The sequence below is a fragment of the Rhamphochromis longiceps genome, linkage group LG23, assembly GCF_057381845.1.
Source record: "Rhamphochromis longiceps isolate RC_006_pf linkage group LG23, R_longiceps_female_GT1.1, whole genome shotgun sequence".
Lineage (NCBI taxonomy): Eukaryota > Metazoa > Chordata > Actinopteri > Cichliformes > Cichlidae > Rhamphochromis > Rhamphochromis longiceps.
Genome location: NC_140578.1, coordinates 11881258 through 11908011, shown reverse-complemented (window position 1 = coordinate 11908011; position 26754 = coordinate 11881258). Strand labels below are relative to the sequence as shown.

Below are 26754 nucleotides of genomic sequence, written 5' to 3'. Positions count from 1 at the left end.
TACTGTTATTTACAGGACAGTTCTCAACTATATATATTTATATATGTAAATATATATATGTAAGAGAGAGACAGGCTGAGTCAGGCGCTCTGAGGACCAGCAGTCAACAGTGTCCTTGCTCCAAGATGTCAAGCTCTGTGCCTGTGAATGTCGTTAACACTCAATGGTCCAACCCCCTTTTATTTCAACAAAGATGTGACAAAACTGTCGAAAGAAAGTTTTTAATTATGCTCTCGTGTGAACAAAACAAGTCCAAGCCCATCAGCTGAAACATTTACAAGCTCCTGCAGTGACTGGGGTGGCTGTTTGTTTGTCAGATTTCAAACTGTGTCTATATCAAGACTTCAAACAAGAAAGAAAAAGCTCCCCCCGCCACAGAAGTCCAGCCCAGGGAATACTAATTTACATCTAATCCGATTCTTCTCTTGGAATTGCCATCGCAGTATCCAGTACACAGATTGATCATGTGACAATAGACAAAACTTCAAAACACAACTTTTTGACTTAAGTGATCAAGGATGTCCCAAGAGTCTCCATCAACACCATCAAAGAGCTGGAAGAGTGAAAGGTTGGGGTTTAAAATTGTCACTAGTGACGACACATACTGAAAGTCACTGCAGCGAAGGGCTTGGACGCCACAATGCAGAAAGTCTTTACACCTGAAAATAAACTGTCCACGCCGACACCATGCAGCACATACCGAAACAGGTTTCTGTGCATCAAAGGCAGACAAGCAGAGTCAGAAGCAGCACCTCTTGAACCCTGCCACGCTTTAGCAATACAGGACAGACAGAAAACTCAGGACCTGGACCCGTGACCTTCACTAACACAGCAGATTGGACAATCCAGTTGAATATTTCAGGGGAAAAAAAGAGGAATAAAAACTAAACAAGATCTATGTAACATTTATTTATTTTAACTAGATACACTGAAAGAAAAATCTCTTTATACCATTTAAACTTCTTCCTGAAAACTGAAAAAAGCATTAGGAGAAGGGAGGGTGGGGGAATGAACAAGTACCTCTTTAATCTCCATGATAAATGAAATGATATGGTTCACAAAATAAAAACTGTCTTAAATGAAAAAAATAAAATAAAATACAAGTTCAGGCACTGATAAGGCATCACTCTCCCATCATGACATCTTAAGTCTTGAGAATGAAAAGGCCACACTATTGATTTGTATAGGTCTTTTTCTTCATCTCTTTTTGTAGAAATTAAACACACAAAATGCTCCACCTCCCATTTGTGATTACATGTTGGTAAAAAGAAGCCATTCACAACATGACATGACATGGGAATAACATCACAATAACACTGTTTTTGTTCTCCATATTGCCCTTAACCTTACACCCAAACACGGGCATCTGCCTCCAAAATAAACGAGCAGGAAGTTGAACAGCGAGCTGCACGCCAAGCGCCGCTCGATTGAGGACAGACATCAGAAACAAAGAAGAGTGAAGTGAAAACTATTACACGGTACTGACAAAACCCAGGAACACAACTTTGAAAATGAAGGCGATCCACATTTGTATGGTAGCTACATTCAAAAACCAGTTGCATAATTACTGTTAGAGACAAAAATCCCCTCCCCCATTTTTCTCCAGCGCCCCCTGCTGGGGTCAGAATGCCTCAGCAGGTCCGTGGCACCGATTCTGCCCACGCGCTCCCAAATGGACAGAAAGAATTCTCTTGGGTAGCTGATGAGACGCTTCACAACTAAAACTGGAATAAAAGGACACACCAAACGCTTTTAACATTTTCCATTTGTCATCCCGTCAACCCTTTTCCACCGCCATCCCAGTTCAATTATGAATTAAATGTCAAATATCCCCTTATACAGCTCATCTACAATACACTCTAAACTTCAAACTAATATTGCCATTTATGTAAAAAATCTACAATGTATAGACTAACAAAAAATATATATTTTTATATATATTTAATTTTGAAAAATGAAACAGAATAATGTATGAAGTGAATTTACACATCACACTTCTCTCGGTAAGAAACGTGAAAACACACTTACTCAGGAGAAAGGTGAAGGGCTGCAGTTCAGTGGGAATGCTCATTTAGGAAACAAAGCTTCGGTTACACAGAAGCTCGTCTGCTTTAACGCCCGTGGACTGATGAGATCCCTCCGTTGTAGAAACCCAGATTTTCTTTTTAAATTTTTTTTTTTGTAATTTTTGTTTTTCTCCTTTTGCTGAACTTCAATTAAGGGGAAATATTCGAGCCGTTAAGTCTGTTGGCACCATCAAAACCACTTCAAAGATACAGCACTAAAGGGCGCTGTTCACTCAGCGAGTAATTCAAATGGCTTTCATACAGACTTTCACAGGGACTGAAACGTGAAACAGGTCAACACTCAAAGTCCAGCCTAAAACTACATGACTGTGCTTTCGTCTGTGGATGCTTTAGTACATAAAGCGGTACAAAAACCTGGATCGATAACAAGCAACTACTGGAGTAACACTTGAATTTGTGGTCAACAAACAGGAAGAACAGTTTTGTTTTGTTGACAGATTCTCCCACTTGGATAGATTATCGTCTTCAAGGGAGAAGTCTTCAATTCCAAGTCTCCAGATGCCTCGTGTGATGTGACCGGGCTCCGGCCAGAGACTGTCTCTAAGTCAGAGTTCCGTCTTTCATGCTTCAAGCTGCGTTTCAACTGTCAAAACTGTGACCTTTGCCTTGTGACCTTTTCCCCAACCTCCACACACACACACACACACACACACACACACAGAAAATAATTTTGACAGTTCAACTTCAACTATGGGCTTGGTTACATAACATATGTAAGACTGTACCATCACGCTGGGAATGACATACATTAAAAATAATTGCTCATACACATAAGCAATCCCTCACAATAAATGTTCCTCACATGTAAAGCAATTTGCTTAAATGTCAAATAGAAAACATGTAACAATTAGGCACAAATCCTTGATTCAAATCATTTGTTTAGGTCTCTCTCTCTCTTCTCCCCCCCACTCCCACCAGAGCACCTCTCGGCAGTGTGTGAAGCCCCAATGTGTGGCAGGACAAAAAAATAAAAATAGTACTCCTGTGTTCCATCATCATCATCATCATGTGGAAACCAGGAAAAAAAGAAAAGAAAAAAAGTTTACATGTAATTAAAAAAAAAAAAAAAAAAAAAAAAAAGGCAGTTCTTCACATTTGAGCTTGTAGTCATGGTTGGGAGTGCGACAAACAGGCTGTGTCAGTTTTGGCAGTATGCATGTGTGTACGAGTGTGCATCTTGAAATTTGAACGGACAATACACAGACATGTCCACATACACACGCTCTCTCACACACACACACACACACACACATACACACTTGAGAATAACGGGTGGAAGAAATCTGTTAAGGCCACATCCTCTGACAGCCAGAAAAACACCACCAGATCTGGAAAAAGGAAGGAGCACAATGACATAATGCAACGACATTCCTGCAAAACACACAAATGATAGAATATGACTGCGGGTATTGTATACTTGCAAGTAGGTTAAATTCTAACACGAGTCTTTTGGGCCTACCTGGTGTTACATGTGGCCAACTGGATTGTGGCCATCTCCACCCATGCTAGGATGGCCTCCTGAGAGCTGCATGGGTGCTTCACCCACCACCCCAGACACCTTCTCTTCCTCGCGGCGTTTTAAACACGCTGCCTTTGGGTTTAGGTTACGCTCTGAGAAAGATGAACACAGAAATGAGCCTTCTTAGTCCTCGACAGAGGTCCACAAAGCTGGGATTTTCATCCATAAGAGTACATGCAAACTGACCTCTGACTTGTTGTTCTAAATTGAGGATGACATTAACAGCTTGGTGAAGGATGAGAAGTTTGGTCTGAGGTTTGTCGTGGCTGAGGTGCAGCTGGCACATCCTCCCAAGCTCCTTAAATGCCTCGTTGATGTCCCGTACCCTAAGGCGCTCACGGGCATTGTTAGCCACTCGTCGTTCCCTCTCGCGCTCCATCTTCACCTCGGGGGGAAGGTCCTCATCGTCTTCCTGACTGGTTTCAAGCAAAAATGAAAGGATGAAACTACAAAACAAAAGTGCTCATTCTACCAGTTCACAGTTTTAACCCTCTCAGGCTCAAATTAAACTTTCTGTTGCTAATGCACATCCAAGTCCTGCAGTGGTACTTCTGAGTAAAAAAAACTCATAAAATATGTATGTGGGGTAATCGGGTTGTTAGTTTTTAACTGTTGCAAATCGGCAACGCCTGCCTCCAGAGGGTTAAGCAGACTTGTTAAAGTGCTGGGAAAACATTACTGAAGAAAAGTGCTGGGGGCAACATGTGTCTTGTAATGCAACACTTGAGTTGCATTATAAGCCAGCAGTTTATATGTGAATGAGGAAGAACACTATTTACATTGTGGAATTATTTGCATCACTTTGAATTTGTGGAGGGAAAAAAAGGGGCAAAAAACAAACAAATGCAAAATGCAAACTGTGTACAGACTAACGGCCTCTGGACAACATAACCAACAGGTGCAAAGAATCACAAGGCCTTTTTTCTTTTTGATCCTGCAAATGCACCTTAGTAAAGGGCTCTAACCTCATAATACAAAAGTTCATTTTAAAAGAAACAATTCCCAACACTGCTGAAGAAGCAGTTCATATGATCATTTAATTAAAATGCTTATCCCACACAAGTTCAATTAGAAAAACATTATCTGCTGTGTGTGAAGTGTTAGCAGATTTAAAATCTATGTCTTGTAAGAAGCTAAGCATGGTAAGCAGCTTTAGCCTTCACCTTTACAACCCCGAACTTCTTAGGATTTTGTGCAGCGTTGTTCATTACTGTGATGCTGGACTTGGGATAAATGTCTATTGTTTCATCCTTGCATTTGTTTGTAGTCTAAAAAGCATTTTGGGTTCAAATTTCAAAACTTCCAGGTGGTAACTGTGCAGAAATGGTGACTAATGAGTAGCAAAGTTCAGAATGAGAAATACTGTGACGACTCTGTCGAGCAGAGATCGTTTAGACATCAGCTCCAGCGGCATTTGTTTGCTCAGTGGTGCCTGGCAAGAGCCCACAAAGCATTAGAAATTGATTCTCTATTGGAGAAACTTACTCATCTTTCTGGTCTGAAAGGCCAGAGAGCATCTGGAGGGTCAACGCCTCCTTTCTGAAAATGTGACATGAAGGGAGAAGGGGGAGTTTGACATCGTTAAAAACCTAACAGAGCCTAGGCAATCACTGGGAAACACAGGAAAGAAGAAATGCCTGAGATGAATTAAACTTGTATAAAAGTGACAGCTGACTCCCTTTATATTCTTTTAGTGACAAAACGATCCTCACCTTTGTTTGACAAAGTAATAGTTTAATTCTGTAAAAATCAGGCTCAAAGTTTTTAAAGTTTGAGGTGAAAAGACTAAACGTGCAAGGACCTTACCTTGTTCGACTGCGTGCCGCTTTGGTGTCTTTCTTTTCCTCCTCTGACTTGTCTGCAACAGATGAATTTTCATCGTCCTCCTTGTCTTCTCTTTTGATATCTGAGCTGCTGGAGGAGTGTGAGGAACGAGCCAAACCACCCGGGAGACCTACGGACAAACACAGTGCGCGAAGCTTTAATATTTTCAGTTTCAGGAGTGCATACAGCACCGGGGAAGCTGATGAAGTCCAAAAGAAATCTGTGTACATGTAAAATAGACATTTTTATAATTAATAATCATTAATCAAACTTACTGGTAAAGCCTTCTGGCTGGCTTACTGCTGGTGTGGGTCCAGATGCGTGATGACCGTGAAGGAGAGTGCTGCTGGGAGGAAGACCTGTGGGCTCCTCATGTTTCCCACCCTGCTGGTAAAGGTGGAGAACGGTCACGATAGACTCACGAGGACAGATCGAGCAAAGCTGATACACAGACTACAAAGCCCCCCCCCCAACCGAAATCCAGGGGAAAAAAAAAAAAAAAAAAAAAACCAACCCAAAACTGACATGACATATATTGAAAATAACTGAATACTTTTTGACATTAATAATAAAAAACAAACTTATTTGCTAATATTTTTTGGAACTGGTTTGACATAACTCGGAGACAAAGTATATAAAATGAACTCTTGCTGTACACCGTTTGGCCAGCAGATGGCACAAAGCATCACCACTGTGATGGTTTTTTGTTTCTGGTGGAGATAAAACCCAGACTAATTTTTCTGACTGATTTTTCCCCCCCATTTAATCCAAATCCTTTCTTGGAAAATAGAAAATATTTATCTGTTCAAAAGGACAATTTGTTGTGCATCATAAAATTAAACACACAACAAACTTTCCCCTAATTGTAAATCATTTCCCACGTCTCAGTTTTCTAACATGTTTTAAAAACCGGAGCATGTTCGTTTAAACCTCGACACTGACAAGCCTCTTCAGGAGCGTACCCAATTTGAATCTCTATGAATGAAAACGTAGACCGCGCCAATGCTTAGACGAGGACTTTTGTCTGCTTTGTGTTTAAAAGCAGCATCACGAGCCCACACCTCTCTTAAAAACAAAAGAAAACATGTTGAACAGAGCAGGTGACTCACCATTGCGGGATGTCTGTTGCTGAGGGCAAGACTTGCATTGGGGAAAGCCGGAGAGAGGCCTCCGAGGCCCCCGTTGTGTACTGAAGACAGCAGGCTGTGCATGTCAGAGTGGGCGCCCTCTAAGCCGGGGCCCTGGCCCACAGCGTGGCTACGGAGCACGTGGATGGCCTCTTCCAAGCGATCCTCCATTTTACTCTGCTGTATAAATACATGAAAGATGTGCTAAGCTGTCAAGATGAAGGTGGGACATCAACTATTAAAACAAGTAACGGCATACAAAGGCTAGAAGAACACACCCATACCGGCAACGTTAGGTTTTTAATTACGATTGATGAAGCAGAGAAATATTTTGGCATACCAGTGCATGTGGTGGCCCTTCATAGTTGGGTGTGGTTGGTCTTTGCCACTGAGACTGAGGTCCTGCAGGGAGAAATATTGGGTGTCGGTTAAGTAGCATTTCTCAACTTTTCACCAGGTGGCACTGCAGACACGTTTTTCTGCTGAATAACATTAAAAACGCACAAGAAAACATTCACTCAAGTTCAACACACTCATTCTTCGATGACAAAAATGCAATCGGGTCAGACTGAACAAGTGAAATGAACTGTACTCATTAAGGTACTGTCCAGTTCACGCTGATTCATTAACCAAATCTGTGGTTGCACGGCAGAGATAAAACCACCTTAACTCAGTTTACCAACCTTTTGATTTGCTAAATCTACACAGCCTTGAGGTTCATCAGCACAATGCGGAACTGATACAAATTTTCCACATATTTCAAAAAAGGATAAACTTAAACATCTGTCATTTTAATTAGATTATCTTTTATTGTGAGTTTTTTGAAGTACTAACACCGTATGAGAGAATGTACCTGCGATGGCCTGAGGAGATCCAGGAGTAGATGGAGCTGAGGAGAAATTATTACTGTTGTGGTCCGATGGGTAAATCTGAAAGTATGAGCAGATAAAAACTTCAAATTCAATCTCCTGGGTTCAAAAGGTAAAAATACTCATAGGTAAACATGTCCATACATCTTTTAATGTCTAAACCTTCTTCTAAAAAATAAAAGTAAACAAAAATAAATAACATTAAATATCTAATGGTTAGATATTTCTTATTGTCATGACCTTGGAAATGCTTAAGGACCCAGGTTATTGTAAGCAGAACAGCAAAACAACTGATTCAAGAAGGGTTTATAAAAATTTAACTATGCCACTTGAAGCCAAAAAACAGCTGTTTTGGTTTTTCACTCCCCCTTCAGGATATTTTTTTTTTTTTAAACAATCAATCTGTTTAGGATAAAACTCTTTATATCCAAAATAATCCTACACCATCTAACTAACATTTTTGCCATTTTCAGACACTCCCCGAGCTGAATTTCCACTCATGTCTCCAACAGAATTTACCATCACTGCTGATTTTCACTTCGTTAGAGGATATAAAACTCTCGGGAAAATTATTTAAAGTGTTTTATTGCCCAGCACTAATTTAAAGCAACAAACAGAGAGAAAAGAACTCACTGAGGCAAGAGCCTTTCCAATTTCATCTCCTGAACTGCCAGCTGTGGTGCCTCGGTTGGCTGCAGAGATAAAATAAATGCGAGTCAGATGACTTGTTAATCTGAAAAAACAACTCAGTCTGACCACGTAGCCGTCGAACCAGTGACGGAGAAGTTTGCGACGCGCTCTTTTCAAAGGTTCTTTACCCATTATGCCTTCTCCGTTGATGGTGGGCGTGTGGTTGTAGGTGGTCGGGGCCGAGTGGAAGCCGTTGACCTCGCTGCTGTGCAGAGGATAGTTCTGTGGGGACAGAGGCAGGGGTGATGTTTCTGGGATACAGGTAGCGTCATAAAGCACAAAAGCCGTTCACAGAAAAAAAATAACCCAATCTGCATCGTGTACTTGGCGCCTTGAGAATGGATGTTCAACATGCCGTACCCAAACAATTAACAGCACGTTTAAAATAAACCACGATGACTTATACTGTTGTTACATGTTGTTATGTGGATGTTACCACAACATCAACCATCAGCATGGGATTGAGGCCATTTCTACTCACCATCCTGTCCTGTGGATTGATTGCAGAAAAGGAGCCTGGTTGTCCAATGTGAGGGGAATTACCCAGCATGGCAGAGTAGCCAGAAGATGACCAGGGGTCATCTAAGAAAAAAAATGTTTGGAATTAATATGAAAACAGTTCAAAGAAGATTACAGGGCAATAGTAATATTTTATGAAAGGTTACCTTGCAAGTAAAAAGAGGTAGGGTAGACTCCAGGCTTAGCACCAGGATATCCCCCATTTTCTCTGGTATACTCGTCACCAGATGTGGAAGCATACACCTAAACAAAGAGACGTGACAAACAGTTGGACTACGGTTATACAACACTACAATACACACCAGCGTTCATGTGTGTTAGCGGTTTACTATGAATCCTGAGCCATCACGAAAGATGAAGTACTGTGGCATTGATCCATCTCGTCTTTGCTATGGATAACCATTTAATTACACTAGCGCCAAGTGACCACAAGATGGCAAGAGGGAGTCTGCCAACGGTGGAGGAGGAAGGCCGGCTCCTCGCCCGTGGAGGAGAACACAGTGGCCATGGCATGCTGGGCACAGCGACGGCTTAGATCCCAGTGCACAGTGAGCACTTCCTCTCTAGCTCCTAGGACCCCAGTGACATCGCACTGCCTGGCCTGCAGCCCCTCCCTATAACACACTCGGTATCAGCTCGCACACATACCATGCATTCAGTGAGCCAACACACCCATCCATGCACAATCCAAAAGCTATGTCCTCAAACTCGCACTAGAGCGTCAGAGGATTGAAAATGACAAAGAACAGCTCTGGTTAATATTGTAGACATTTTAAATACTTGCACCTTAAAGAATTCAACTGCACATTGTTCCTAAATATTGCAAACGACCACTGATGCTAGGCCTCCGAACACAGCAACAGAAGACGGACATGAGACGCCTTCAGTTTCCAGACTATCAGCCACCACTGAGTCCTCCTTTTCCTCTCCTCCTCTGTACTACATGCAGACAGAGGGAGAGAGAAAGAGAATGGAGGCTATGCTGCAAAGAATGCTAATCCAGAGAAGGGATTTTTTCTGTAATTTGATTTAACAGGGAGAAGTGGAAAGGGAATGGAGAGATGCACTTCTAATTACAGAGCCATCTGCCTGTTCCTGGACCACATCCAACTCCACAGGCAGCTGGGCTGAGGAGAGGGAGAGAAGAGAGGGAGAGAGATGGGGGCTGGGATCCAGTCAGCAAGACAGAGAGAGAGGGAGAGAGAAAGAGGGAGAGATTGCAGTGGGTAGGGGGTGGTTAAGGGGCAAGGGGGAGGACTGAGGGGGGAAAAAATGAAGGCCCTGATGATTTATGAAATGGGTAGAGAGATAAGGGGTGTTGAGGGGGACAGGAGAAGGTAATCTAAATGACTTAAACAAAGCTTGATATGGCCAGGGGAGTGTGAAGGAAACAGGGGATTTAAAATGATCACGGTTAATTCAGGGGAAAACATGATGGAGATGGCTTCATTTAACAATAGGCTTTGAGTTGTTCTTTCACGGGGAACAATGTCGAGTGAATCCTGCCGCTCTAGATGGGAACACAGGACTACACAATGACTAGTGCTGCTGGATAATTGTATTCTCAGGAAGAAAGGGATTGCTAGGGTAAAATCCTCAACTAATAGGGGTTTAATGTAATTCAGGTTATGACCGTGTAAAGGTCTCTACACCAGGAGGAGAGAGAGAAAAAAAAAGCAAAAACAAAAAAAACACACACACACATATATATAAAAAAAAAAAAAAAAGCGGCTTGTGGCAAGGGGTGGGGAGTAGATGAAGATTAACATCAAACTAACCTCAGAGCGCTTTATTCAACCACAGGGGTTTGTGGTTAGTATACTGGACAACTAGGGGGCAGAAGAGAGGCTCCTCCATGTTTTTTGTTTGTTGCACATGAAAAGAGGCGTACGATTTGCACGGTTAGAGGATCTTGTGCGCAGGTAACGCTGGGAAACTGAAGTCAGCTAGCTCGAGGGCAATTGAGATATGGCGTTTACAAAGCAAAACGATTTCTGAAACTCAAGTGGATAAAGAAAAGTAGAATATGCTGATGAGGTGGTTTAAAAAAAAAACAAATAAATAAATAAAACAGCGGCAAGAGAGGAGTGTGGGAAGAAGGAAAGACCACAGGATCATCACCAGCTATCATTAATCTGGGCTCAGACACGGGGCTAAGAGGCCTCACAAGCACTGCGCCTCACAACTGGGTCACTCACAGGGGGAGGCCCACCCAGGCCATCATGTGGTGAGGCGTAGGCAGAGGGCTGGGTGAGGTGGGGGAGGGGGGTTCACACACAGAAGTCTCATCATTCGCACTAAAACCACGCAGCCATCGTTCACGCTGCGGGGACTGACTGAGGTTCAGACAGTGAGAGAGTGGGAAGAGAGAGAGAGAGGGCCTCGACCAGACAGAGCGTTGACACTCCATCTCTGTGATGTAGTCGCTTTGGCGAAGCCTGTCTGCACGTAGAGGTTTCGGCAGCCACTTCAATGCGACAACACCCACAGGTGGGAGATGGCAGCAGACGCAAATTTCATAAACAAACAAGAAATCAAAAAAAATCTGGCTAAGCACAGAGTTCGCCGAGTTCAACTTTGATCTGTTCCCATAGTTACACTCAGAGTCAATCTGATAAACACCAATCTAATCAATGCACAGACTGTAAGTCAACTTAAGAGTCAAAACGCAGCTCTGTTCAAGTCTCCCTGAATTTCCTGTCAGACTACACTTCAAGACGTCTTGTATGGACCCTGTCAGACATGCAAGCCTTTGAATGTGCCTTCTTTATGCGTGTAACGCTATCAGCCTTGGTCTGAGTGAACGCCTGAATAAAAATCTACGCAACATACAATAAGATTATTTTAAAAACAAACAAAATAGGGCAAAGATGGCTAAAAATGTTTGAGAAATTGATTTTAATCTTTTCTTCTGCTTGTGTTCATAGCATAGGATATGTTCATCTTCGAAGTCAGAAGACGCTTGTGCAGTGGCAACATTTTATATTGATGATCCACCAGCAGCTTAGACATCAAGACAGAGTCAACAGCAACACAGGCAAGCCACACACGACCAGGTTTCTGAGTTTAAATAACCTGCAATCACTGCACAAGACACATAATGAAAAAGATTCCTAGTCTGAGTAACAGCAGCACATGCTGAGAAAATTCTTTGTCAGCATTCACTGACTGTATATTCAAACATGTAACAATGACTAGTATCTCCAGCTATGGTTGGCTGCCATCATCCTCACATCAGCTGCATCAGCAGCTGCCAACTCTTATAATGTGACAGTACAGTCTGGGCCCTGCGAGACACTTCTTTACCTTCGAGCAACAATTTCTCAGTTTTAAATATGTTCAAACAAGAAATGTAAACACAACTTCATCCTTTTTGTTTTGTTTTCCCAGGCTCAAACGTTACAAGTAGCCCAGCATTGAGGAACTAAAACATAGACACTGTCATGTAAAGAATTCAAACTTTGGACAGAATTATTATAATTACATAATTAGCTATACATCTACCTGTTTGCACACTATAAAAGGTGCAAAAAAAAAAAAAAAAAGACAAATTCACAATATTTTACGGATATTTGTTTGACTTTGAGCTCGATAAAACCAATGAAACCTTGAACTACATCAGAAAACAAGACTTGAGACCCAAACCTTGTGCAATTTGTGCGTCAGCAAACCGCGAACCACGTGTTCTATCAAAGTGTATCATTCAATCTAGGCTACAGAAAAAGGTATGTAGACATCAACAAAGCACCTAAAAGCCTGCAAAATTACTTGACTACATGACAATCAACCCAGAAAACCACTTGAAACCACTTGACTATACAGACAACCACAGTGATGATGTTTACTGGGGCCTGAGTTGCCTAACTGTCAGCTCGCTAAGAGTCTGACTGAGCAGAGGGTCTTTACCCCTGTCTGTCACAGAACTGTTCAAGCAGAGCGAGGACAGCAGTGTGTGTGTGCAGAGAGAGAGAGAGAGAGAGACGGCGAGAGAAGGGACTGGCTGCGAGCGGTGTAGACGAGCAGAAATAAGCTCTTACCGAGGACGGCAGGCCAGGGGGTTTCCGAATCTTCTTTGGCTGGGTTTCTACATACAGGCAGCAGAGACATACAGAAAATGTTTAAGAGGCAGGAACACAAATACGGACTAAGTGAGGGTACATGTCATGTTAGCATGTTTGTATTTTTAAAGCTAGACCAGAAAATAAAAATAATTAAAAAAACAAAAAAAAAAAAACCAAGATGCAGCAAGTGCTTGCCGCTCTGTACGCGCATCAGTTTGAATGAAATGCCAAAGTGCATTCGTGTGCATACACTGTAGCTTTGTATTTAGATTTATGTTCAACAGAACGACAAAGAGAAAACCGTTTTGGTCCCAATGATCTGACGACACATTTTAAACGTCACTTTGGGCTACGGGTCATTGTAATGGACAGTTTTCACCATTTTTGGAGCTACCGAACATAACGCAGTTAAATGGTCAATAAATAATCAGCAAATGAATTAATCCTGAACGACACACATACAAAAAATAAGTACTTAGTAGCCACACTGCATGCCCCATGACGTACCTATGGCTCCTTCAGGCGGCCTTCTCCTGGGGTTGTTAGGATATGAAGGATAAAACTGAGAGCCAGACTTCAGACCAGAGGGTGACATGGCATCTGGGCTGGGCATCGCAATGTCGCTAGGAAGAAAACCAGGCTAGGGGAGGACAGAGAGAAGATTTACTAATAAGCCACACAGAAGCGTGGGAAAGCATGGTTTCTTTTCTAAGAAACCAAGACCGTTGTCAATTCAAAGTGCCCGACATGAAAAGAGAACTGAAAATACGGGGCGTCTTACACACAGGCAAACTACATGAAATTAGGTCACACATGTATCCTCGCGGTTAAACATACCTGGTTTCCAAACGAAGAATACGGTGGTCTCTCATTTTTACCTGTGAGGTGAACATGATGGACATTTAAACATTAATTCAAGTGAAACCCTGAGCTGTATACGCAGATTAAGACGCAATGGACTGTGCTAATACAAATGAAAAGTAGGTTTTTCTAAAGTACAAAAAGTCCAGAGATGCCCTCCCTTTTTTTCCCCTCAGTACGCTCAGCTGCATAAAGCCGCCCGCCAGACAAAACCCTAGGGAAGGTTTCTGCTTCAATACCCCAACATCCCCAACACTCAACGAATGAGCACACACACACACACACACGCACTCACACACAGATATAAACATATGCATATACATACACATTCTGCCATCCAGAAGACAGCTCTATGGTCATAAATATATGCACGACTGTCCAATCGGTCTCCATCAGTTTCTTAAAGCTGGCGTTTGACAAGGCAACATTCATCTGGTACCAAGGATGACGTTTTTATATTTTGTAAACTGATACGACTCAAGTGCTAAAACTTAAACAGATAAAAGTCACATGTATCAAAGTTTACTTAAAGGAAGCAGAACATACCAGCAATCCCTGAACTGATGAATGGAGAGGACAAGGCTTCGTGCTCACTGTAGTGGGATCCTTCTCCATAACCCTGTGGGAACAATGGCACACATAAGACGACTAACCATAAAAGGCCAAGGATGGCAGACACTAACCTCAGGCATATAGACTAACACGCTTACATGGCCAGCTACATCTTTTTAGCACCCCTGCGTGGCTTAGCGCTTACCCTCCCTCTGCTTTTCTGTCTAACAGGATCCATGCCAAACAAATCTGCATCAGCTCGAGGGAATCAAACCAACTTTCTTAATTATCAACTTGTGGTAATCAAAGCTTGCTGCATCCATTTCACCCCCCTGTTCCTTGTATTTACACAGAGTTGTGCCAAGACAGTTATGGTAGATGTGAAGCTTGCAATTACCGGTGGGCTTCGACAGAGGTTTGGGCTACCAGAGAGCTTGCCAATGCAGGATCCTGGGCCAAAGTTATTAGGTAGAACGTAAAACTACAGCTTCAAATTGCATATGGCACACAGATGAGAAAAGTACTAAGCTGTAGTTGTGGTTGGGGGATAGGACGTTTGTGTTTTCATCTATGGCGCAGCGGTTAACTGAATGTGAGTGAGTGACAGTGTCGTGGCATCTGGTGTTAAAGCTTTGCAAACTTAAAGTCATGAGCGACTGAAGAGGCCGAGTGTATGCATTTGGAGCTTACCCGTCCTTGGCTGAACGAGGGGCTGTTCTGTTCCGCGGAGCCCCAAGACCCAGAGCCGCTACGCTCGTCTATTGCTGCAGAGACACACAATGAAAGGTAGGGAGGAACGGCATTAGTCCAAACAAACTAGATACTAGAAGAAGTGAGCAGTCCAAGGGAAGAACCTTAAACCACTTTAATGTGCATTATTACAGACATGAACGGTTTTGACTATAAGTGGCCACAATCGGCATTTCATAAGGAAGCCAAAGAATTCACACTGATCAAAGCAAATTCTCTGTTATGTTAAACGTTTTCCAAAGATACACGTAGGATACATGCTGTTTTTTATGCTCACTAAATAACAGGACGTTTACCATTAGCATTCTAATGTAATCCAATTGTTGAGAGAGTAACATGTCATCTAAACCACATTTAAATTCCACCCAGTCAATTTGACAAACAATGTGTGGTGCCAAAAATTGAAATGCTATTTTTTAGGTAAAGAAAAAGCCGATGCGGAGCACAAAGAAAACACAGCCAAAAGACTGGTGGAGCAGAAAACTCCAAAATACCCCCATCATCCCCTTCTCCCTGTCTTATGCACTAATGCTATCCAGGCTCTCTGGAGACACAAGGCTTAATTGCATGCTGATTTGCATAATTGTGCATATTAATGCGGTTTCCTTATGAATATTCATATTTCGTCTTTGATTTTTTTTTTGCCTAATTAAAAAAAATGTGTGTGAGAAAGCAAAAGAGAGCGAGCGAGTGGAAGGAGAAAGCAAGGGGACGAGGGGGGGGGGGGGGGGGGGGGGAGAGAGAGAGACAAGAGTGAGAGGGGTCTGGGTGAGATCAGCAGCCCGGCTGACGAGCGAGAATGAGTGATGAGACTAACAGAGCGGTGCAAGCACCTACACACGCTGCGACAGCCGTGATCTATGGAGCCGATGCCAGTGGCATGGAGAATCAGGCGAGCCGCTAGGAGAGGGCATCCGAAAAGATCGGCTGTGCCGAAAGGCCATGGCACTACTAAAGCGCAGCTCCACCGTCAACCATGTCCGATGGCACAGGACGTCAGCAATGAGCTCACCGCTAAATAAAGATGACAGACTTTGAATGGAGACACTTAAGCCAAAGCTCCATGCCAGCAGAAGTAGTACCAAATTAGTGAGACAAAAATCTAGTCTAGATGAGAGGACTCAACAATGTCTGCTTTTAGCCTTGCAAATTTTCATTCAAACTTCTCTTTTCCACTTCAAGACACTCTAGCGTCATCCAAAACTGCTGTTAGACCATGAGTATTTTCACAAATACAGAAAAGTAACTGGTGACACACATTTACGCATCGCCGCTGTCGACAATAACCTGCACTCTGCACAGAGTTGAGAGAGTAACTTCATCTTCGCAGCTATTTTCAATACCCCACTCATCCGCCTGTGAAGCCTCCATTTGGACAACGGGGGTGCAGAGGATGAAGCGAAAGCACGGCTGTGCAGGAGAAGTCTGACAACGTTGTTTCACACTTAGTGGAGTAATTAACTCGGAGGCAATTAAACAAAGGTGGAGAGCTGCCGAGGTGACACTGACGCCTAGGAGAGCCCAGCAACGCCAGAAGAGAGATCTTCCTATTGTTGTTAATCTCCTGTCACGTTTCATGTCAAACAAAATTTCAGTGGTACTAAATTAGAATTAGAATAAACCGTGTATTACATTATAGGTGCTATTGTGCTGCTCCACATGCTGCCATAAATATTTTTACGTCCAGCACAAAAACAAACAGTGAACATAGTAGCTATCAACTGTTATCAGCTGTTGCTGTAATTGATCATCATGACATCACGTAGTCATGATAATGCTACTGGGTAGCAGTGCTCACACATTTCCTTACGTTCTTTGACAGCACGCCGTTTGTTTGTGCTGCATTTTATCATTTTGCCAGAAGAATACTTTTCAGTGTTTCTATAGTGGTATTTGTAATCACTAATAATGACAAAAAGTCCCACTGAAGTACATCAGTAATATATTATTTAATTATTCACCTTTTTAAAAACATAAAATTTCTAATTGAAAGAAAATGACGATGAAAACAGTTCTGACTAAACCCTTACATTGGCGTCTCCTCTCAGCGTTTACACTGACAAGGCCTTCCAACGTTACACAAGGACAGCAACAGAGTACTTAAGAAATGAAGCTCATGCCAATTAATGCATCTAATCTCTAATCAAACTTCAACCATTTTCAGTCTAGAAAGGCAATGTGACCATTACTACTTTACTTTTGAAAAAATAAGCCATCAAAATTATTTAAACTTGCACTTACTTACTTCAATTTCTTTCAGTAAGCAAATAATACTACCACTAAACACACAATTAGTCTGGATTATCATTAATAAGTCGAAGGTTTAGCATGAAAACGACAGGTTCTCTGGATTTCTATCACGTCCATCTAGATTTTGGCATGACCAGTGCAAATGTACTCAACATAGCAAGGCAAATACTGACTCACAAGCAGAGCCCAGAAAAATATTTATTCACTGAGCCACAAACTTTCTAAGAGCTGCGAGCTCTGAAAACATTTAATTTAGCTGAAGGAGGAAGCCACTCGCCTTTGAGATTTCCCCTTTCTGAGGGCTTCGATTTTCCTGCTGCGACAAAGTAAAGTACAGAAAACTACAGTACGCGACAGTCCTGCAGCTGTGTGCAGGCGGACAAGTTGAGGTGCAAAAGGTAAATGCAAAGCTAGCCAGTTAGCCGCCTAGAGAGGCTACATGTGACAATTGTTTGTTGTGATCTGAGGAAAGCGAGCTTGTCACGTCCCCTGTATTTGTGTTTGTGTGTGTGTGTGAAGGGGGTTGGAGACGTTGCCAGCAGCTGCAGAGGTGACAGAGGGGACGCCTGCCTGAAGGCTTGTGGGCTTGGCCAGCTCCCACCACACCGTCACACTCTGCCTCCCCTACTTCTTAAACATCCCACACTTCTTGCCAATCCTCTCCTCTTTCCTCTAACATCCACTCTACTCTCCTCGACACACCCACACCCAGCCACCCACACACACACACAGGCCACTGAGGAAGGGAGGACGCCTAATGCAATTAGCACCCCTCTGAGCACTTTTGTGCTGATGAATAGAGGTGGTCTGGTGGGCCACTGGGCTACTTGCGGCCGTTCCCGCGCTGCTGGATCCCTGAATAGACAAGCCGCCGAGGTGACGTCATAGATAGGCGTTGTGGTTTAATGGACATCATTTAGAAAATAAGTCGGTTTCCTGGCCCACTGTTTCCCTTACAGTGGCTAAGCTTCAAAAACAAAACAAAAAGAGACAACTAAACGCCACATGTACCCATTCCACCTACAAATAACGCACATTCATTTAATGCTGTAGTTTTAATAACATGTTTCCTCGTATAGTCGCGTTGTAGTCGGTGCACTGTGCGTGTTATAACACGACACAGATCTACGAGAACCTCTTAGGCTGGAATTTGCACATTAGCTTTTTGGCTTTCTAGTGCCATTAGAGGGTACCTGCCGATCTCCAAAATGTTAAAGGTGGCAGCTTTAAGTATCACATTAAAATGGGTTTCAATGACCGAGGGTCACACTTTGGGACGTGGGGAGGGGTGAGGAATTAACTCCTCACTGCTTAGTAATTGCCTGCTGTAATAGAAACAAACAGAATCCTGCCTTCCACAGGCTGATCCCTCTATTCAACAAGCTCTCTCTCCCACTCTGGCCACTCTCTGCATGCTGGGCCAGTTTAAGAGGCTGCAAGCTGGGGGTGAGGGACATTGTCTCAGATTCAAGCCATTTCCTGCAGATCAGTGGGGGTAAGAGCCCTGTGCTGTGTTGGGGGAGGAGTGTTTTACACTTCAGGGTGGGGGAGTCGTTTCAAGTCCATAAGCCCCCTTCTTTGCCTTTGTTCCTCAGTGGCCAAGTTCTCACTCTGGGGAACACTGGGGAGTGTGACTCGATTTCACACACCAGGTTGGCAGGGTGACAGAGTAATGAAAGTAACATGACTTACTAATAACCTTCAGGAAGAGAAAAAAGCTTACTCAAAGCCTTCAGGTGCTTGAGTGGTTTAATTGCGGATAGTTTCACCTTTAAAACTGAAACAAATACGAAAATGGATAAACAGACATAGAACAGGCTGCAGGGTTTCAGTGAGCATCTTTTTTTTTTTCCTGGGACTGCTTCCATTACATTACTCAGTGTAATACATGTAAACAGATATAACCACAAACACTTTGCTATACATTTTTCTTTGGCAGAAGGCTGATCCAATGAAAACTATTCAGTCTGTGGATTAGAGAGAGGGGGGGGGGGGGGGGGGACGTCAGTTCTGAAAATATAGCTACAGTCTCAAATGAAATTCTGTAGAGCAGCATGCACCACAAATAAAATTTACCTATACGAAGGAAGTGGAAAAGATCTCAAAACATCGGTAAATAAAACTGAAACTGTCTGCACGATAAATACCACAAAGGTTAGGTTAGAAATTTTCGTCACCTCAGAGGGTTGACCTTTAATGTGTGTGCTCCATTATGTCATCTGTAAATTACAAAGAAAAACTCTTTTTCCCGTTACTCCAGTTTTACATTTATAATACCGTTAAAGAGCACCGATTTAACAGCAAATTTGCTTAATGTTGCCGTGTCAAATCCCACATTCAGCCACCGTAATGTCAATTTAAAAAAACGAGTGGTAAGATTAAGAACGGTGCACGAATCAAAACTAATACAGTTTAAGAAAAATGCAGTGAGATCAAGCCGAAAAGCTTACCTGATCCACCAAACTGAGAGCTGGCGAGTGTCATCGTTCTGTTTTTCCCATTGGCTACTGGAGGCGCGAACATCTACAAGACAAAAGCAGTGAGATACCATAAGTAACAAGGAAAATGATGGCACACTTCACACATCCTATTTTCACTAATGGCTAACATCACATCACACACACAAACACATCGTTCAGTTGTGAGTACCCCTCCCCACCCCCTCCACCTTACAGGCATTTCAGATTTGGATGAGTCTAAAGTGAGATATAAAGGGGATTTTAAAAAACAAAACAAAAAACTCGATTTAACCATCTATAACTTTCAGCATCAACAGAAAAACCTAAAAATCTATCAAGTTATAAATATTGATTTTAAACATAAGTGAAGTTTTATTCTATGGCAAACAACGCATAAAACAGTCTAATTAAGTTAGACCCCAAACAATACAAAATACTGCCCTTTGAAATGAAACTATAATGACGTAACTGACGTGTGTTAATAATGTCAGCAAGCCACTCTGGGTTTTACCACAGGACCATCTTTCAGTGACACGGCCAAAGTCTGCTGTACAAACCAAACATGCCTGTAACTAGGACAGAATAACACAATCTTCCATTGCCGCACGTGATTTTTTTTCCTTTTTAAATGTATGACATAGCCAAAGATTCTGATTAAAAGACCATCTTTTCTTCCATTACGTTTAACTGCCTAATACACATTTAGTTTTCTTTATGACACGGCCAATCTCACTTGCTTTCCTATGAGCAGACAACAAATAAACAAAGAGGAGGAAATTCGTTTGTGTAACGTTCAACAGTTTCTCACCCAATTATCAATGTCATATTTAAACAAAACATCTGCTGATACAAATTGGCAGCTGATCAATCTGGGCTTTCCTAACAAACCCAAGTGACTAACAATGAAACCTGCGACAAAGCCCTGCTCAGAACATAGGCTAAGTTTCTTTGAACTCTAGCACAAACAAAGCAGCTAACTGCAACAAACAGCATTATAATGGTGCTTTACTAATAACATATGCACACAAAATACATTTCTGTTGTTCTCTGCCGTAGCAAAACAACATCAATTCAACTTTGGGGGAAAAAAAGAAAAAAGAAAAAAATCTCATAGGACATTACGTCTGCTAACGACAGCTCACTGAGAGTCGGAGTTTGGAATTACCGATTATTCTTTGCATATAATAATTATCCAGGGCTTGCAACTTAGCCTCGCCAGCTATTTGGGTTATTGAGGAGAAAAGAAAAATCTAACACAGCTCCACCGGGGCTCCATGATGTTTATGTCAGCTGAAAAAAAGCTTCACAATAAACTGAAACGCGGGTAAATAAAGCTCAACAGAATTCCTCTATCCACTTTGTAGATAATGTCTGGAGCATAGCTCTCACAGCATCTTTGTGAAAATGTCATCTTAAAGACTAAAAATGTGACAATAAGAAAGGTGGAAGCTGTCTGCTCAGCCACGGTCTTCTATCACAATATTTCCCCCTAAGAACCTCCTCACAACACAAACAGCAGTGAGATTATTTGTACCGTTTCCTGTAGCTGCTCCTGACTCAATATTTACATTTTAAAGTGGATTCTGTTTGACGGCAGGACGATCAACTTCCTCGTAACCTATATCTCTGCATCACCTCAGTAATTGGGTAGCCTAAAGTGTGACTTTATTCTCACCCATCACCTGGAGTACAGCATGACTTTTACCTGCACTACTCTGATGCCAAGAATGAAATATCTTGATCTGACAGAGAGGCCGTTATACAGAGATTTTAACATTTCTATTTGTAACGTTAAGCTTTTTTTTCCCCCCCCTTGGTCTTTATCCCACATCCCTCTGACCTCCGCCTATGCCCAGACCTGTATCGCACTCTCCTCCTCCCATAGCCACCCACCTACCACTGCCACCCAGAGCCCGCTCTCTTACCGCGCTGAAATCCAGGAGGTCGCTGAGTTCCTTGTCAGTTTCCACTGCAGCCATTCTTTGCTGCTGTTCGTTCATACCCTTCAGTTTCTAATAAACCCTACGAGAGAAATTTGCAGATACAGGATTTTAATGGCGCTAGCAAACACAAAAAGAAGTTACATGTTCCTCTTAAACAGAGATGATGGCAAAGGATGAGTTAAACTATCCTACTTTGTCTAGCTCACACCCCCTTCGCTTACGCTTTTTTATTGGCGGGTTTTTTCTGTCTCATTAGACACCAGTGCAGGGGTGCAGTATGTCAGCAATTTGGCTAAAAGTAATTTTCTCATGACCTTTTTTTTTTTTTTTAATTCAAAAAGTTCCCCAAATATGAAAATTATATGCAGGTCTTATTTAAATGTTGCATATTTGGGAAATAACTCAATGAAACATGGGCTAGCTACAGCAAAAAGGACAACACAAACCTACTGACCACTACACACCATAGGCAGGTCTACTTAAAAATGCAAATTTCCCCTCAGACATTGCCTTCCCATCCAGGCAGTGGAGGAGACACCGCCATGAAGTGATGAATACTCTGCCTTCAGTCAAATCACTTCTAAGTAATGACTTTAAAAAAAAAAAAAAAAAAAAGTCTTTCATTTTACGCAACCCTGGCAAATAACACAGCCATATGTCGATCATTGCTACATAAAAGAATTTACAATTACAGACATAATTGGGACTATTGTTAGCCCAAGGAAATAGGGGTGAAAAGCAGAGCTAATGACTGTATGCAAACACGTCATTACCAAATTACCATATGTCAACTCAGAAAGGACCTTGTCAAATGACACAGTGAGCACGAAGACTGGATTTACCCAGTGTTTTGCATTCCAACGCAAGCCTGAGGGCCGCTCTCTGATGCCGAGCGGTGTTTCTCTACGCCTCACAGGGAAACTGGGGGTAAGGGAAGCAACTGGAAGAACAGAAGCACTTGGACACCAACAGGTGGTGTACTTTTACAGCCTCTTTTCCAATTCAGCACTAGCATAAACAGATGTTATAAATAATAACAAAAAAAAAACCCCAAACAAAACAAACAAAACAAAAACAAGAAAGATGCACATCCTGGAGAAATGCAAGTGTGTGATGTAAACACGGGGCAAATTTGGAGTTTTCTTAAGAAATAAAAAGTCTAACTAAATCCTTTGTCTGCATACACGAGAAAAGTTATTTCAAAGGTAGCCAAACACTGCTGTCCCAGTACAGAGAAGGCAGAACAAGTGAGACTAATTTAACCTTGGGACGAGGAAAGGAAGTGAGCATACACAAAACACTGCCCCAAGTGTAAATAGGCTAGAAATATGGCTGTCATTGCCATCCCAAACTTTTAGAATAAGACGCCCTACAAAAGGAAAATCTGCCATGCACACACACACACACACACACACACACGCTGCTAAAAAAAATAACTTTAGCACAGAGTTAAATGGAGCAGAGCACATGGAGGGGCTTAATGTTAACAAAATGGCATCTTCAGCTAGTGCTGGATCAATATTTGAAGAAAGCACATTGGGGGTCTTTGTCACCCACACAAGGCAGAGAAGGCAGGTCACTCTCCACAAAAGGACACTGCACTTCCAGTTATCACAAAACACTGAGCCAAACCGAAAACAAATCACCACTTAAACTTTATAATAAACCCTAACGAGTTGGGTTTAGATAGCTTCCCGAGTTTTTGGCTTTCAAACACAATGATAGGCCAAATTAGGTCCCTGTTACTTAGCCAAGAAACAAGCATTTGAGGTTGTGTCCAATCCAGCCTGCTGTTAAAAAACAAAAAAATAAAAATAAAGGGGGGAAGGCTATAACATGTTTATAACAATGCTATTACTACAAGAACACAATGAGCATGTTCTACTGTTGATTCAAACACTGCATGAAAGTAACGGATGTTGGGGCCTCACGCCATAAACACGTTAATAGGAATAGTTTTACAACAATGCCAGAGAACATGTGCACCACAGGATGCAGGCTGCACATTATTTGATCAGATCCGCTAGGCCATATCCAGGGACCAACCTTCCCCCCCCCCCCCCCCCCTCTCTTTTTTTCCTTTCTTTCTTTTTTTTTTTTTTTTTTTTTTTACTGTCAGCTAAACCCACTCACGGCTTATTCTGATCCGCGGTGACATCGTCCACAAGACCAACAAACTACACGTCTAATCAGTGTGTAAAACAAGTACCACGGCCCTGACCGCCCAGAACAGGAGCGAGGCTCCAAACTTCATGCAACAGATACTAAAGCTCTTTCTTTCGCATGTTATTAGGGTCCAATCGTGCATTATGAGGGAGCAGAGTGGAAGAGACGGTGGGGGTGGGAGCATGAGGAATTTCCTGCCAAATGTGCAATAAAATAAGTCTAGCTGGTGGCCAGACACTTCCATAAAGGAATGTTTAAAGGGCTACCAAAGGGATTTTATGGAAAGTTTTTCCCGGCCTGTTTGGAAAACACACGTCGGTACGCATCACAAAGTTCAGCCAAAATGCTGGACAACGTAAAGATTTTATATTTTCCCTCGGTGGCTCGGAGCTAAAGCGGCTAAGGCACACGGTGGAAAAAACAAAAAAAACAAACCGAGGCTCGTCGGGCAGCTCGAACATTTAACGTTAACGGGCTCTTTTTGCAGAACAAAGGAGTAATTTCCTTCTCTCTGTGGTCGATGCGGAGACCATCACACACTTGGCTCGCCACCTCAAACCAGACAAAAACTTACATCCCCCCGCTTTAACCACACATTCCCGAAAACTTTTCGACAATTTGCAGGCGTCAAAATACGCGTCAATGAAAGCCGTCGAATTCGTGCAACTTCCCCCGAAACACGAAGTGTACAGAGTGTGTTTTTTTTTACCTCTCCTCCCCGTGTGTCTGGTATCCAAGAGTAAAAAGAAAAGCGGAGACTCGCAAGGAGAAAAACATAAAACTTCAAGAGTATTTCGACCTCAGTGCATGAAACGCATTGGAGCACAGTAGATGTCTTCCTTTTGTCCCGGGAAGCCTGTTTTTTCCACACAGCGCCCACGTGTTTGCCTCTCTGTAACAAGTCTGTGTGCAAACAAATCTATTATAGTAACTAATCTCACGTCTTCCTTTTTTGTTGTTACAACTGAGATGATTTCATTCTTCTCGTAGACATCTTCACCACCTCCGTCCACATTGTCAGACGCAACAACGTATCCCTCCGCACAAACGTGACGGCCTCAACGCCAGCGGTGTCCGATTTCAAACGCCTTTCGGAGATGGGCTGTTTTTCAGAGGGGGAAAATACACACTCAACGTTTTCCGGTACTCGAAACACGGGAAACCTGTACCCGCGACGCTTGGTTTGGGCTCCGGTATCTGTAAGCCTCAAAATACGGGAGCGCTACGAGCACTAGCGTACCCAGCGGAAGGCTATCGTAAGAAAGTTACCTGCGATTACACAGCAGCAGCTCGACGAGATGGCACGATAAATGCGAAAGAGCTCAGCCAATGGGAGCGCGTGTGTTCATGATCGACAGCAAGGGAATCGAGTGCGCGGCCGGAAAGGCCGTTAGGGGCCGCCTTCTTCTTGACGCTCACTTTCCCTGTGTGCTCAGGGAGGCTGGCTGAGGGGGCTCCGTGCCCGCTGACATTTTATTTATGCGGTTGGTGTGCACGCTTTTCCATTTATTTAAAAATCAACATTTCTAAACGGCGGCTTTACATATATCGATTATTTCTGTAATTGTGTACTACTACTGCTACTTTAAGATTTCGCAATAGTTATACAATACTGTATATAAAACTAGCTTAATTTCTCTAGCTAGTTGTTACACTGACATATGCATGTTATCTTTTACATATAGGGTACATGTGTATAGATTATTTATGTGGTGGTTGCTTACCTTCATTTGTATTAACCCAGCACATGTAAGCAGTATTTAATGTGGACATTTCCAGACAATGTCCACTTTCTCTAGAGTGTTTAAATATTAAAACATCAGCTCAGTTGCACTCATGGCACTAATAAATCTGATGCTTATATAATGTGTGGTGTACTTTCAAGACCCTTTCTAATAGCTGGGGGGTTTTCTAACCAAAAGTCTAAAACACCAAAACAATACTATATTCAAAAACTTAAATTAAAAACTTACACACATGTTATCAAAATAAATCTTCTGTCTCCACACACTCAGCCAAGTGTTTCTGCAGGCTACTAGTTTTTAGATCCGGTCCGCTTCTTGTGAATGAGCTGACAACCATAAGATCAACATGGCCCTAGTAACTGCCTGCTCCAGAGCAGAGCGGAGAGGAGGGAGAGCAGAGTATAGGATCACAGAGAAGTGGGGGTGAGAGGGAGAAATACTTCAGGAAAAAAAAACAGTTCAAACAAGGAGGGCACACGGAATGATCAACTGAAATTAAACAGTGACGCTAAAATGTCGCTTTTATAAGGTAACCACACCAAAATGTAGACGTAGACGCTAGATCAGCAAAATTGTCATGTTCATAATGAAATGCAATAAGTTTAGATAATGCCGTTACCGACTCTAATGCCACTGCCTTTATTCAATATGCACGCAACCTGCCAGTGTGATTGTGCTCAGATGAAAACACACAATAACCTCTCTTTTCAAAGGTGTATGTAGGTGTTAGACAGCTGTTGTTTTTAACCTGAGGGCATACCATGTCAAAGAAGAGGGAAGTTAAGAGGGCTGTCCTTTGTCTTCTGCCTATAAACTAGTTATTATTTTATATACATTTGGGACCGATAAAAGAGTGAAATCCACAGAAGCATCTCTTTGCTATCAGAGTTATCACTATCAGCTACTACAAGAAGGCTATCATTTGAGTTACTGTGTGGGCAGGATGCCCATTCTTTGGGTGTGAGCTATAACAACAAAAAGACATTGAAAATACAAATTCAGCATAGTGTTATTATCCACCCTGAGGCCCCAAACTGTCTGTTTACACAGAGGTTACCAGCAGGGAGTGGGAATTCGCTGTCAATAGGACATATAGGTAAATAATCCATCGGGTGGGTGTCCCCTGGGTATAAGAAAAGCCTTGCACAGAACATTAATTAGTCTCGTGGACCATCTTAGGAATGTAATTGGGTTACAGCTCGGAAGAAGCGCACATATGGGCCATAAATACCTTCACAAACATACCGTGCACCCATTCACATTCGTTGGCACATACAGGTACTCACACACATACAGACAGCAAAATATAAAGGCAGCTTTAGCATCACAGAA

The 26754-nt window shown here is 42.4% G+C and overlaps 1 protein-coding gene across 3 annotated transcripts; it reads right to left on the bottom strand.

The window, feature by feature from the left end:
* Positions 1-208: 208 nt before the first annotated feature.
* Positions 209-24940, bottom strand: tcf3b (transcription factor 3b). 3 transcript variants are annotated; one of them, XM_085397455.1, is made up of 21 exons: positions 24387-24940; positions 21494-21590; positions 19560-19632; positions 14800-14873; positions 14104-14176; positions 13534-13574; positions 13204-13336; positions 12673-12719; positions 8782-8878; positions 8598-8698; positions 8245-8338; positions 8060-8118; positions 7411-7486; positions 6898-6959; positions 6540-6737; positions 5706-5817; positions 5413-5560; positions 5092-5145; positions 3793-4022; positions 3547-3698; positions 209-3415 (listed from the first exon to the last, which is right to left on the bottom strand). In XM_085397455.1, the coding sequence occupies exons 2-20, from the start codon at positions 21566-21568 to the stop codon at positions 3553-3555; spliced, it is 1893 nt and encodes a 630-aa protein (XP_085253581.1). In that variant the 5' UTR covers positions 21569-21590; positions 24387-24940; the 3' UTR covers positions 209-3415; positions 3547-3552. The 3 variants fall into 3 exon arrangements, with proteins under 3 accessions (XP_085253581.1, XP_085253582.1, XP_085253583.1); XM_085397456.1 differs by having other exon boundaries at positions 5706-5814; XM_085397457.1 differs by lacking the exon at positions 21494-21590.
* Positions 24941-26754: the final 1814 nt, after the last annotated feature.

Coding starts and splice junctions, on each gene's coding strand:
- tcf3b (XM_085397455.1), bottom strand. CDS start 21,568: ATGAACGAACAGCAGCAAAGAATGGCTGCAGTGGAAACTGACAAGGAA. Junction 14,177..14,799: donor CCTCGTTCAGCCAAGGACGG/GTAAGCTCCAAA, acceptor TTGTTCCCACAG/GGTTATGGAGAAGGATCCCA. Junction 12,720..13,203: donor GCCGCCTGAAGGAGCCATAG/GTACGTCATGGG, acceptor GCCTGTATGTAG/AAACCCAGCCAAAGAAGATT.